The 12,138-nt window shown below is 39.7% G+C and overlaps 1 protein-coding gene across 1 annotated transcript in view; it reads right to left on the reverse strand.

The window, feature by feature from the left end:
* The window catches only part of nvl (nuclear VCP like), a 39,832-nt gene that overhangs the window by 7,468 nt on the left and 20,226 nt on the right, over window positions 1-12,138 (reverse strand). Inside the window, exons 12-17 of the mRNA XM_084391496.1 lie at window positions 11,351-11,495; window positions 9,607-9,784; window positions 7,136-7,357; window positions 4,765-4,869; window positions 3,814-3,876; window positions 2,987-3,106 (exon numbers count right to left, since the gene is read on the reverse strand). Of these exons, the coding sequence (XP_084247622.1) occupies window positions 2,987-3,106; window positions 3,814-3,876; window positions 4,765-4,869; window positions 7,136-7,357; window positions 9,607-9,784; window positions 11,351-11,495 (833 nt within the window). The remainder of the gene's footprint in view (window positions 1-2,986; window positions 3,107-3,813; window positions 3,877-4,764; window positions 4,870-7,135; window positions 7,358-9,606; window positions 9,785-11,350; window positions 11,496-12,138) is intronic.

Here is a 12,138-nt window from a genome sequence, read left to right on the forward strand (position 1 = left end):
GATCTCCTCCAACTCACAGATCTCCTCAACTCACAGATCTCCTCAACTCACAGATCTCCTTCCAACTCACAGATCTCCTCCAACTCACAGATCTCCTCCAACTCACAGATCTCCTCCAACTCACAGATCTCCTCCAACTCACAGATCTCCTCCAACTCACAGATCTCCTCCAACTCACAGATCTCCTCCAACTCACAGATCTCCTCAACTCACAGATCTCCTCCAACTCACAGATCTCCTCCAACTCACAACTCACAGATCTCCTCCAACTCACAACTCACAGATCTCCTCCAACTCACAGATCTCCTCCAACTCACAGATCTCCTCCAACTCACAGATCTCCTCCAACTCACAGATCTCCTCCAACTCACAGATCTCCTCCAACTCACAGATCTCCTCAACTCACAGATCTCCTCCAACTCACAGATCTCCTCCAACTCACAGATCTCCTCCAACTCACAACTCACAGATCTCCTCCAACTCACAGATCTCCTCCAACTCACAGATCTCCTCCAACTCACAGATCTCCTCCAACTCACAGATCTCCTCCAACTCACAGATCTCCTCCAACTCACAGATCTCCTCCAACTCACAGATCTCCTCCAACTCACAGATCTCCTCCAACTCACAGATCTGCAGGAGCCGATGGACTAACGGCTGATGGACTAACGGCTTAACAAGATCTTTGCTGAAGACCTGAGCTCCTGATAGAGAAGTTTTTGGAGAGTATTCAGTCAGAAACTTTGCCTTCTAGTTTAACACAAGGACTCCTACCTCTTATTCCTAAGCCTAAAAAGGATTCTGTGATAGATAACTGGCGGCCTGTTTTATAATAATGATTATAAAATATTAGCTTGGGCTTGAGTGTGTTCTGAGTTCGGTTATTGATTAAACTCAATCAGGGTTTTCTGCCAAAAAAGACATATAGCAAACAATATCAGACTTCTTCTAGATTTATAAGACTGAAGCAAATTAGTATCTCTCGAACACAAGTTTATTTTTCTCTCTCTCCAAAAGCTTGGGTTTGATGATCCATTCTGCTAATGTGTAAGAACTCTTGATAATCATGAACTGCTCCATTAACCTCACATCAGGAGGAGTTGGCCAGGCTTGCCCTGTCTTCTCTCCTCCGCTCTTTCGAGGACTCATCTGCAAGATATTACTATTGCCATAAAGCATAAACTTATTAGTCAGCTAGCACACGACACTACCCTGCTTTTAAAAGACCAATCACAGATCGCGATTGCCATCCGACACATTACATTTTTCTCTACAGCATCCGGTTTAAATCTCAGTCTTGATAAACGTGAGCTGTGAAAACCTGTCCTCTCTCTTTACGGTATTCCAGTTCAGTCAGAGGTGACCTATCTGAGTGTGTCCATATGTGAGGATGATGAAGGCAGATGCAGACTGACCTTTGACCCAGTTGTTGGGAAAGCTAAGAGGAAATTCAATTCATGTTTACAGAGAGATGTATCTGTGAGGACGAACCCGTATGGCTAAAGCTGAGGGCGTCTCGAGATCCACTTACCCTGCGCTCTCCTATACGAGCAGATCTGTGCAGATAATGACAGAATGATGTATATGATGTATGACTATTTGACTTTCTGTGGATCCATAAGAGGCATTACATTAAAAAGTCTGTGGTTATTAACAAATATGATGTGGAGCCAAACTTTCTAGATGTTACTTCTTTAAATAATACTTTCAAGATAAAACCCCGTTTCAGAGTGGAGTATTCTTCCTAATCTGCTTTTCTCTAAGGTGGGAGGTCTCAATTATAACATCACTAAATTACCCCTTAAATTATCACATTTCAACAAGTGCTTTTGGCCTGACATCTAATTTATACACATGAATTTAGTCCTCGCCGGGGCCACCTGTGTATGGGCCACATAGTACCTGTGCACTATTCTACGCCGCTCTGTAGTATAAATAGTGTGAGTAGTGTTCACTGAAAATCCCCAAAAGAAAAAGTCCACTTTAAATCCCCGGATGAAGCACTTCTTTAACCGAAAACACTTTGGACACTTCATGCACTCCACTTTCGGCTAACAGACTCCAATGATCAATGACGACATAAACGTATAAAGTGCGTACACTACACGGTTGAGTACATACTGCATAATTGCATAATTTGGGACACAACTAGCTTTCTTTATTAAACTCATAAAGAACTACGGGAATACTGGATTCTAAACACGATCTGTTCATCTGGAGACTCTGAACCCACAGTTCCTCCGAGAAATCACGTACTGTAATCTCCCAGAATTCCTCATATGAGCCGCTCTCAGTATAAGAGTCTTTCCTGGACATTAATGTTGAATAACACACATACGTCTCCATCCATTAATAATAATGTCGAGTGCGGCGGCTGAGATACATAAACCTGCTCACATCCGTCACCATGATGTTTGGATGGCTGTTAGTGAGTCGTATAACATCGGTTAATGGAAACGCTGTCTTTCGCAATAGATTTTTATCGACATTTAGAAAATATTGCAAAATTTTGCACAAATCTGTAATGGAAACCAGACAGAGTCAAACCGTGCCATTAGAGAAGAGCTGATTAACCGCCAGCGTTTCTGTCATCACTGAAGTTTCAGTGTATCACACACACACACACACACACACACTCACCTCATGCTCTGAGCGACGAGGACACAGCGCATCGATCTCATCAAAGAAGATCACACACTCTCTCTCACACACTCTCACACACTCTCACACACACACACACACACACACACACACTCACCTCATGCTCTGAGCGACGAGGACACAGCGCATCGATCTCATCAAAGAAGATCACACACTCTCTCTCACACACTCACACACACACACACACACACACACACACACACACACTCACCTCATGCTCTGAGCGACGAGGACACAGCGCATCGATCTCATCAAAGAAGATCACACACTCTCTCTCACACACTCTCACACTCACACACACACACACACACACACACACACTCACCTCATGCTCTGAGCGACGAGGACACAGCGCATCGATCTCATCAAAGAAGATCACACACGGTGCAGAGTTACGGGCTCTCTGGAAGACCTGACGAACCGCTCGCTCGCTCTCTCCCACGTACTGCAAACACACACACACACACACACCTGATGATGGCTGAACACCACATACTGCAAACACACACACACCTGATGATGGCTGACCATGTCTGCGTCATGACGTAAATATACAGAAACTAAATCAATAGAACCATTAAGAGTTTTGCTAACACTTTACTTAAAGCCTTCATATTTAATGCATTATAAACGTACTTTAATGCATTAATTATGCCCTGTAATGCATTGTATGATCTCATAAATAAATGTAACCACAGTTATAATACACCTTTAGAAAGTATAATGCATTAAAACGCGACAAACAACCAATTTCAGATGCAACAAGGAATCTGTGAATATTATAATGCCATTCGACTTATTACAATTATTTATGTAAAGATATGATGCATTAGGATGTACATTATGATACCTTTATAATGCATTACAGATGAAGGCTTTAAGTGTTGTTTTTTCACACCTCACTCTGCAAATGTCCAATATCGTTTAATGCAAAGTGTCTCATTCCTATGAAGTTAAAAAACACCTATTCTGTAATGCAGAAAGATATTTACATCTGTACTTCAAGTATTTATATACCATGGTAGTATTTGTTACTTATTTACTTTTATTTTAAAAATGTACTTTTATGCAAAATATAATTTAATGTTGAAATGTGATCTGGACAGATGAGGAACATGATGCCGGGAGAGTAACTCTTCAGGAGGATCTCACCATATTCAGCAGCTCTGGACCCTTGACCGAGATGAAGTTCAGGCCGGACTCGTTAGCAACAGCCTGTAACGAGACGAGAGACTGATGAGGAACTAGATCAGAACAACAGTCCTGAACCTCTCAGATCAACTTCAGTCTTACAGGTTTGGAGTAAATGATGAACAACCCCTTCAATTGATGAAGATTATGATGAACAACCCCTTTCATTTATGAAGATTATGATGAACAAAATGCATAAGAATCATAAACTTTTGTCTCAGAGAAAAATAATTTAAGTGTTTTGTTGGGGGAACCAGGATGATGTGAACTTACAAATATATGTCTTAAAGTTGTCACATCATGGGGTTTTATTTTCTGAATATGTTCCTTGAGGTTTACTTATAATGTTAGTAAAAGTTTTTTGCACACAATATATATTTGCATAAAAACTATTATTTTCATCCTTCATGTTGACCCTCTGTCTGAAATGGTCTGTTTTTAAGGCTGGTCAGTAAACCGCTGTTCTGATTGGCTGATGTCACTGCACAGGAAACAGTATCAACGCCCACTCACGAGTGTTTTGAAAACATTATCCATATAAAACCATCATTTACAGGCATTATGAAATCATTTACTAATGGTTTGTGACGCAGCTGCTGTCAGATGCTTCATCTGTCAAAGTTTCTCCACGAACTCTTCATTACACGCTGTCCCTCGACTACACAACAATCTGCAGTCACATGCTCCGAACAAACATGCAATCCTCCGATGCGATCCGGGACACCATTAAAATAAACCATTGACAGGGTTCGTACACCTTTTCCGAGGTCAAATTCAAGCACTTTCAAGGTCCCTTCTAAAGCTTTCTCCAGCAGCTTACACCACCGTAAATCACATACCAATACAGTCAAAACGTATTTCAAAAATGGGGTCAAACGGCGGTAATGCAGATTGGAATAAAAGTTCACAGACTTTGGCTAAGAGGGTCTTCCCACAGCCGGGCGGTCCGGCGAGCAGCACTCCAGCCGGAGCACTGAGACCCAGAGCTCGGAAACACTCCGGGTTATTGATGGGAGCCTGGGAACATACAAACACAACCGTCAGATCTGACCTTACTCATCATCTTCACCTTTCTTGGGTAGCAGAGTCAGGAGAAACCAATGAGTTTATTCAACAAGACTAAATACACATTAAAGGGATAGTTCACCAAAAAATCATGGATAGATGCACTTTTATGATGGATAGATGCACTTTTATGATGATAGATGCACTTTTATGATGGATAGATGCACTTTTATGATGGATAGATGCACTTTTATCATGGATAGATGCACTTTTATGATGATAGATGCACTTTTATGATGGATAGATGCACTTTTATCATGGATAGATGCACTTTTATGATGATAGATGCACTTTTATGATGGATAGATGCACTTTTATGATGATAGATGCACTTTTATGATGGATAGATGCACTTTTATCATGGATAGATGCACTTTTATGATGATAGATGCACTTTTATGATGGATAGATGCACTTTTATGATGATAGATGCACTTTTATCATGGATAGATGCACTTTTATGATGATAGATGCGCTTTTATGATGGACAGATGCACTTTTATGATGATAGATGTGCTTTTATGATGGACAGATGCACTTTTATGATGATAGATGTGCTTTTATGATGAATAGATGCACTTTTATGATGATAGATGCGCTTTTATGATGGATAGATGCACTTTTATGATGATAGATGCACTTTTATCATGGATAGATGCACTTTTATGATGATAGATGTGCTTTTATGATGGACAGATGCACTTTTATGATGGACAGATGCACTTTTATGATGAAGAGATGCACTTTTATGATGATAGATGCGCTTTTATGATGGATAGATGCACTTTTATGATGATAGATGCACTTTTATCATGGATAGATGCACTTTTATGATGACAGATGCACTTTTATGATGGACAGATGCACTTTTATGATGATAGATGCACTTTTATCATGGATAGATGCACTTTTATGATGACAGATGCACTTTTATGATGGATAGATGCACTTTTATGATGATAGATGCACTTTTATGATGGATAGATGCACTTTTATCATGGATAGATGCACTTTTATGATGATAGATGCACTTTTATGATGATAGATGCACTTTTATCATGGATAGATGCACTTTTATGATGATAGATGCACTTTTATGATGATAGATGCACTTTTATCATGGATAGATGCACTTTTATGATGATAGATGCACTTTTATGATGATAGATGCACTTTTATCATGGATAGATGCACTTTTATGATGACAGATGCACTTTTATGATGGATAGATGCACTTTTATGATGATAGATGCACTTTTATGATGGATAGATGCACTTTTATCATGGATAGATGCACTTTTATGATGATAGATGCACTTTTATGATGGATAGATGCACTTTTATCATGGATAGATGCACTTTTATGATGATAGATGCACTTTTATCATGGATAGATGCACTTTTATGATGATAGATGCGCTTTTATGATGGATAGATGCACTTTTATGATGATAGATGCACTTTTATCATGGATAGATGCACTTTTATGATGATAGATGCGCTTTTATGATGGACAGATGCACTTTTATGATGATAGATGTGCTTTTATGATGGACAGATGCACTTTTATGATGATAGATGTGCTTTTATGATGAATAGATGCACTTTTATGATGATAGATGCGCTTTTATGATGGATAGATGCACTTTTATGATGATAGATGCACTTTTATCATGGATAGATGCACTTTTATGATGATAGATGTGCTTTTATGATGGACAGATGCACTTTTATGATGGACAGATGCACTTTTATGATGAAGAGATGCACTTTTATGATGATAGATGCGCTTTTATGATGGATAGATGCACTTTTATGATGATAGATGCACTTTTATCATGGATAGATGCACTTTTATGATGACAGATGCACTTTTATGATGGACAGATGCACTTTTATGATGATAGATGCGCTTTTATGATGGACAGATGCACTTTTATGATGGACAGATGCACTTTTATGATGATAGATGCACTTTTATGATGATAGATGCACTTTTATGGACTTCATAACAGAAACGGCCATTCACTGCCATTATAAAGCTTGGAAGCATTTTTTCTGTATTCATCTGAAAGAAGAGTGTCATACACACCTAGGATGACTTGAGGGTGAGTAAATCAAGGACTAATTCTCATTTTTGGGTGAACTACCTCTTTAAGGCTGACCTAAGAACATGAACTGATGCAATGCTTGAAGTATTATCAGTAATGTTCAGTACCATGATGGCCATGTTGAGCTCCTCGCGGATGTCGTGCAGGGCGCCCACGTCTTCCCAGGTCACGTCCGGTACGGTGGCGAAACCCTCGCGCTTCGCGGACGGCTGGACACTGGCTAACGACGACTTGAAGTCCGACATGAGGACGCAGAGTCCAGAAAGCTGCTCCTCGCTCAGAGACTCGTTCGTCTTCAGCAAAGACAACAGCTGCTCCAGCTCACATTTCTGCCAGGAACACAAACAGTGGCCGGACATTATATGATCTGTGTTTTATTGCAGTGTATTACCATTTCAAACTGCTAAATATTTAAAGAGCCCATATTCTGCCCTTTCTCAAAGTGTTGATGTTGTTTCAGGCTCTACTAGAACAGGTTTTCCTGCTTGAATGTTGATTATTCTCCTCATATTCTCCATTGTTGCGGCTCCTCTCTTCCCAGTCTGTCAGTAACGCTCTGTTTACTTCCTGTCTCTATGAAGTAGGGCTGAACGATATGGACAAAATTTCATATCTCGATTTTCATGCCAGATTTCTCGATATCGATACAATACGATATGACTATGTAAGTACTAAAAAAACAACACATTTAGAGTTTGTAAAATACACACTGATGTCTATGGAAGAGGTAATAATAATCCTTTCCATTATAATTCGACACGTTTTATTCATCAGATACACATTGTGTAAGTAACTTCAATGTTTACTCTATTCTATTCCCAGTTCACCAGCCACTTACTTTTAAGTATTTCGGGAGAAGTGGATGAATTCACGTGTTGTAAACATAGAGGTTGTAAATCCAACAGATCCGATTCTCTGAACTGCGTCTGCGGCACAAACTAACACGGCGGCGCCCATCGCGCATACAGCTCAACTAACGCGATCATTATAAAGGTGTTTAAACAACAAAACACTTCCACTTGCGTATATTTGACAATCGGAATATCAGATATTTCATGCCATATCTAACACATTTGTGAATATTCTGAATAAAAAAGGAAAAATGACATAAAAGCAGATCATCATTCATTCAGCTCTGTTGCTGCTGCGGTGTGTCACGTGACAAGCAATGACGCGTCACCATGGAAACGCCGCCCCCCCTCTCACAATATAGTTCCCACGTCCCTGGTAGTGTGTGCGCGCTGGCTTTAGCGGTGCATTCAAGGGCACTCGTAAAACTGATGTTTGTTGTGACTGCCAGAGTTGTATGCAGGGAGAGCGCAGAGAGGGGAAATCTATATCGTCTATATCGTTGCTTTTTTCGATAGTAATATCTTGAAAGTTCATATCTAGATATAGATACGATAACGATATATCGTTCAGCCCTACTATGAAGCCCCTCCTTCTGAAAAGCACACTGTGCTCTGATTGGTCGGCTGGAGCAGTGTGTTGTGATTGGTCGAGCGCTTCGAGTGTGTTTGGGAAATGTCCAGCCCCTTACCATAACCACCAGTTTAACACACTACTAACTAACTCAACCAGATCCCGCCCCTTTATTCTGCACATGAATTATTATAATGAGGAATATTGTGACGTGTTCATTCCCGGAAGAAACTCAAGACTACAATGGAGGCGTTTCAGGAGTTCAGAGACACTGATATAGAGAAGAGCTGGAGCTTCTTCATGATCAAACCGCAACACTACAGATGAACAAGCACTAACTACTAGTCGACTAGAAGACTCTTCAAGCCCTAATTTAAAGACACTGCAATGGTTTCACGTGAAACGTAAGCAATGACGCACATCAAGGTGAACGAGACGGAGGGAAGTTAGCGAGGGAAGGGCATATAAAAGTAGACTTAAAGGGGTGGTTGATTATGATTTGACTTTTCTAACTTTAGTTAGTGTGTAATGTTGCTGTTTGAACATAAACAACATCTGCAAAGTTACAACGCTCAAAGTTCAAAGCAAAGGGAGATATTTGCTTTTATAGAAATCACTTTTTAAGGACTACACGACATTCCTCCCGGGTTAGTGACATCACCAACCCTAAAATTTACATAAACTCCGCCCCCAGGACACGATTTATAGATTATCAAGACAGAATATGCTAATCAATGACTGGAAGATATCTACACATCAGCTACATAAATTATGTACTGAACTAACCATTCAGAAATGTTGCTCTACATGTTGTCACTTTTTGAGTCTCTCCATCTTTCCGGTTTGAACAAAAGGCTAAAAGTGTTTGAAATTTTCAGTGTGTGTGTGTGTGTGAGGTAAAAGGACACAAGCTGTTGAAGCTCCGCCCCCTGTGCCGGGAGCAGCAGCTCATTTGTATTTAAAGGGATACACACGAAAACGGTGCGTTTTTGCTCACCCTCAAAAACTTTAACATACTATAAAAATATCTGTTCACACACACACACACACACACACACACACACACACACACACACACACACACTCTGGGGACATCAGAGACTTATTCTACATCTTGTGTAAAGGGCATTATCCCACATATTTAAACGTGTGGTACCGGCGGAGAGGCGTCTTCACTGCTGGACTTCAGCAGGATTCGGTTGACGGTGGTCATGGCCGCCTCACGACACAGCGCCATTAAATCTGCGCCCACGTAACCCGGCGTGAGACGCGCCAGCTGTCGGTAGTCAAAGTCCTCCGGCAACGTGATCTTACGACAGAGTGTCCTCAGAATCCTGCGAGGGAATAAATTGGGGAGACATTTTGTTTTTAGACAGCAACACTAAAGCAAGATGGATAACACTTTCTATTAAGTCCATGCTTATAATGAATTATATCCCCATTTATACTTATTTGTATTACTATTCTATAAAATATATTTATAAAGATTCATTAAGACCTATACTGCATTATAACAACAGTTATAGTTAGATTTATCTTATTTTTTATAATTACTTATAAGTAATTTCAATGTGCATTCATAATCCATTATACACTGATTTATAAATGATATTATAGAAGAGACACTTCTTTGCTGTACCAATTAGCTATCAATTATGTCTTTAATCGCTAACATTTGCATTTGAGGTCATGAATATGGTAATTTTGATTTGTTAACATCTATATCTCCTCAGCCATATGTATGGTTTTGCTTATTGCAGAATGAAATGATACTTTAAAAAATATTGTTGCAGTGTTTTGCTAGTATGTAACATTAAGAAAAGATAAAACATTTTCCAACTGTTTGTATTAATGATTTCTGTTTTTTAATTCGTTTTAAAATATATATTTTATTATATTATATTATTGTTCATTAGTTACATTTACAAATAAACAACTTAAAATGTATAATGAGCACATCTCCATGATTTCTTCATAATGGCATCCTATGTTTTCACTTTACTTATAGCCATCAGTGATGCATGTATGGAGGTTAATAACTGTATTATCACTCACAATAAGTATTTATAAGAACACAACACGGCTATTAATAACAAAATATTCACTTATTTGACAGAAATAAATCTGAATTACTAAAATGCAGCCCCATGCGCTTGATCTGCCATTCTGGATGGCCAACTTCACAATCAATGGAAATGTACAGTTTAATTTTAATAAATAAAGTATATAGTCCAATCTGTAATCAATAGAAAATTAAACTGAATATAGGCCTATAAATAAACTGATAGTCCTGCTGCACGGGTTTTCGTTATTATTTCAGATAATATAACAAATACATAAAAGGGCTTTGTGTTTAATTTATTAGGCTAGCCTACTGTCAATAATAGAAAAAAAGAATTAACGAATTAATTAAACCAAATTAATAAATAAATAAATTAAATATAATTGACGCACATGCTTTTCTGTCTCATTATTGCAGTCTCTCTCTCTCTCTTTCTCTAATAACTGCATTAATAACTGCATTAATAACTGCATTAGTCTGCTATCAGTGGCTCAAACCAACGTTACCAACTCTAAAATGAGTTTTGGAATTAGCAACGGAGGCGTGGGATTAGAAGTGTATGAAATTAGTCCTACATACAAGAGCATTTTAATGTCAAAAACTTGACAAACGTCTTGCAATACATCATTTGAGTGTTTACTAATAAATCAGTGTATAATGGATCATGAGCGTGCGCATTAAAAAAAGCAAAAAGCAATGTAATTCATTATAAGCATGGGCTTCATAGAAAGTGTTACTGAAAGATGAAGAAGAAAGAGCCTGATAGGTGCTGTTTAACTATGACATCAGTAAGCCACAGCTGATTGGGCGGGTTATGTTCTTCAGTGATGACACGTACTTCAGTCGCGCGCCCTCATCAGGAATCCCCAGACAGATCTCTCGATCAAACCTGCCGGCTCGCCGCAGGGCCGGGTCCAGCGAGTCCGGGCGGTTCGTGGCTCCGATCACCAACACCTGAGCCGGCTCCGATAACGAGCTGAGGTCTAAAGGCAACAACAAACAACGGATTAGAAAAACACCTTGAATGAAGTTTGTTACAGAACAGACTAAGTGTGCATCGTGATCTGTACGGATCAGCTCCCCACGGTTCGGCACACGTGTGATTCGCGGATCAACTGCTAAATTTAACCATCATAGAGAGAAAGTTTAGTTTTGTTTTGTCTTGCCAATTTACACATTCAAAAATGTTTAAAGAGCGAGAGAGAGGAGAGAGAGAGAGAGAGAGAGAGAGAGAGAGAGAGAGAGGGATAGAGAGAGAGAGAGAGAGAGGAGAGAGAGGGATAGAGAGAGAGAGAGAGAGAGAGAGAGAGAGAGAGAGGGATAGAGAGAGAGAGAGAGAGAGAGAGGGATAGAGAGAGAGAGAGAGAGAGAGGGGGATAGAGAGAGAGAGAGAGAGAGAGGGATAGAGAGAGAGAGAGAGAGAGAGAGAGAGAGAGGGATAGAGAGAGAGAGAGAGAGAGAGAGGGATAGAGAGAGAGAGAGAGAGGAGAGAGAGGGATAGAGAGAGAGAGAGAGAGAAAGAGGGATAGAGAGAGAGAGAGAGAGAGGGATAGAGAGAGAGAGAGAGAGAGAGAGAGAGAGAGAGGGATAGAGAGAGAGAGAGAGAGAGAGAGGGATAGAGAGAGA

This window comes from Rutilus rutilus, assembly GCF_951802725.1.
Source record: "Rutilus rutilus genome assembly, chromosome: 20".
Lineage (NCBI taxonomy): Eukaryota > Metazoa > Chordata > Actinopteri > Cypriniformes > Leuciscidae > Rutilus > Rutilus rutilus.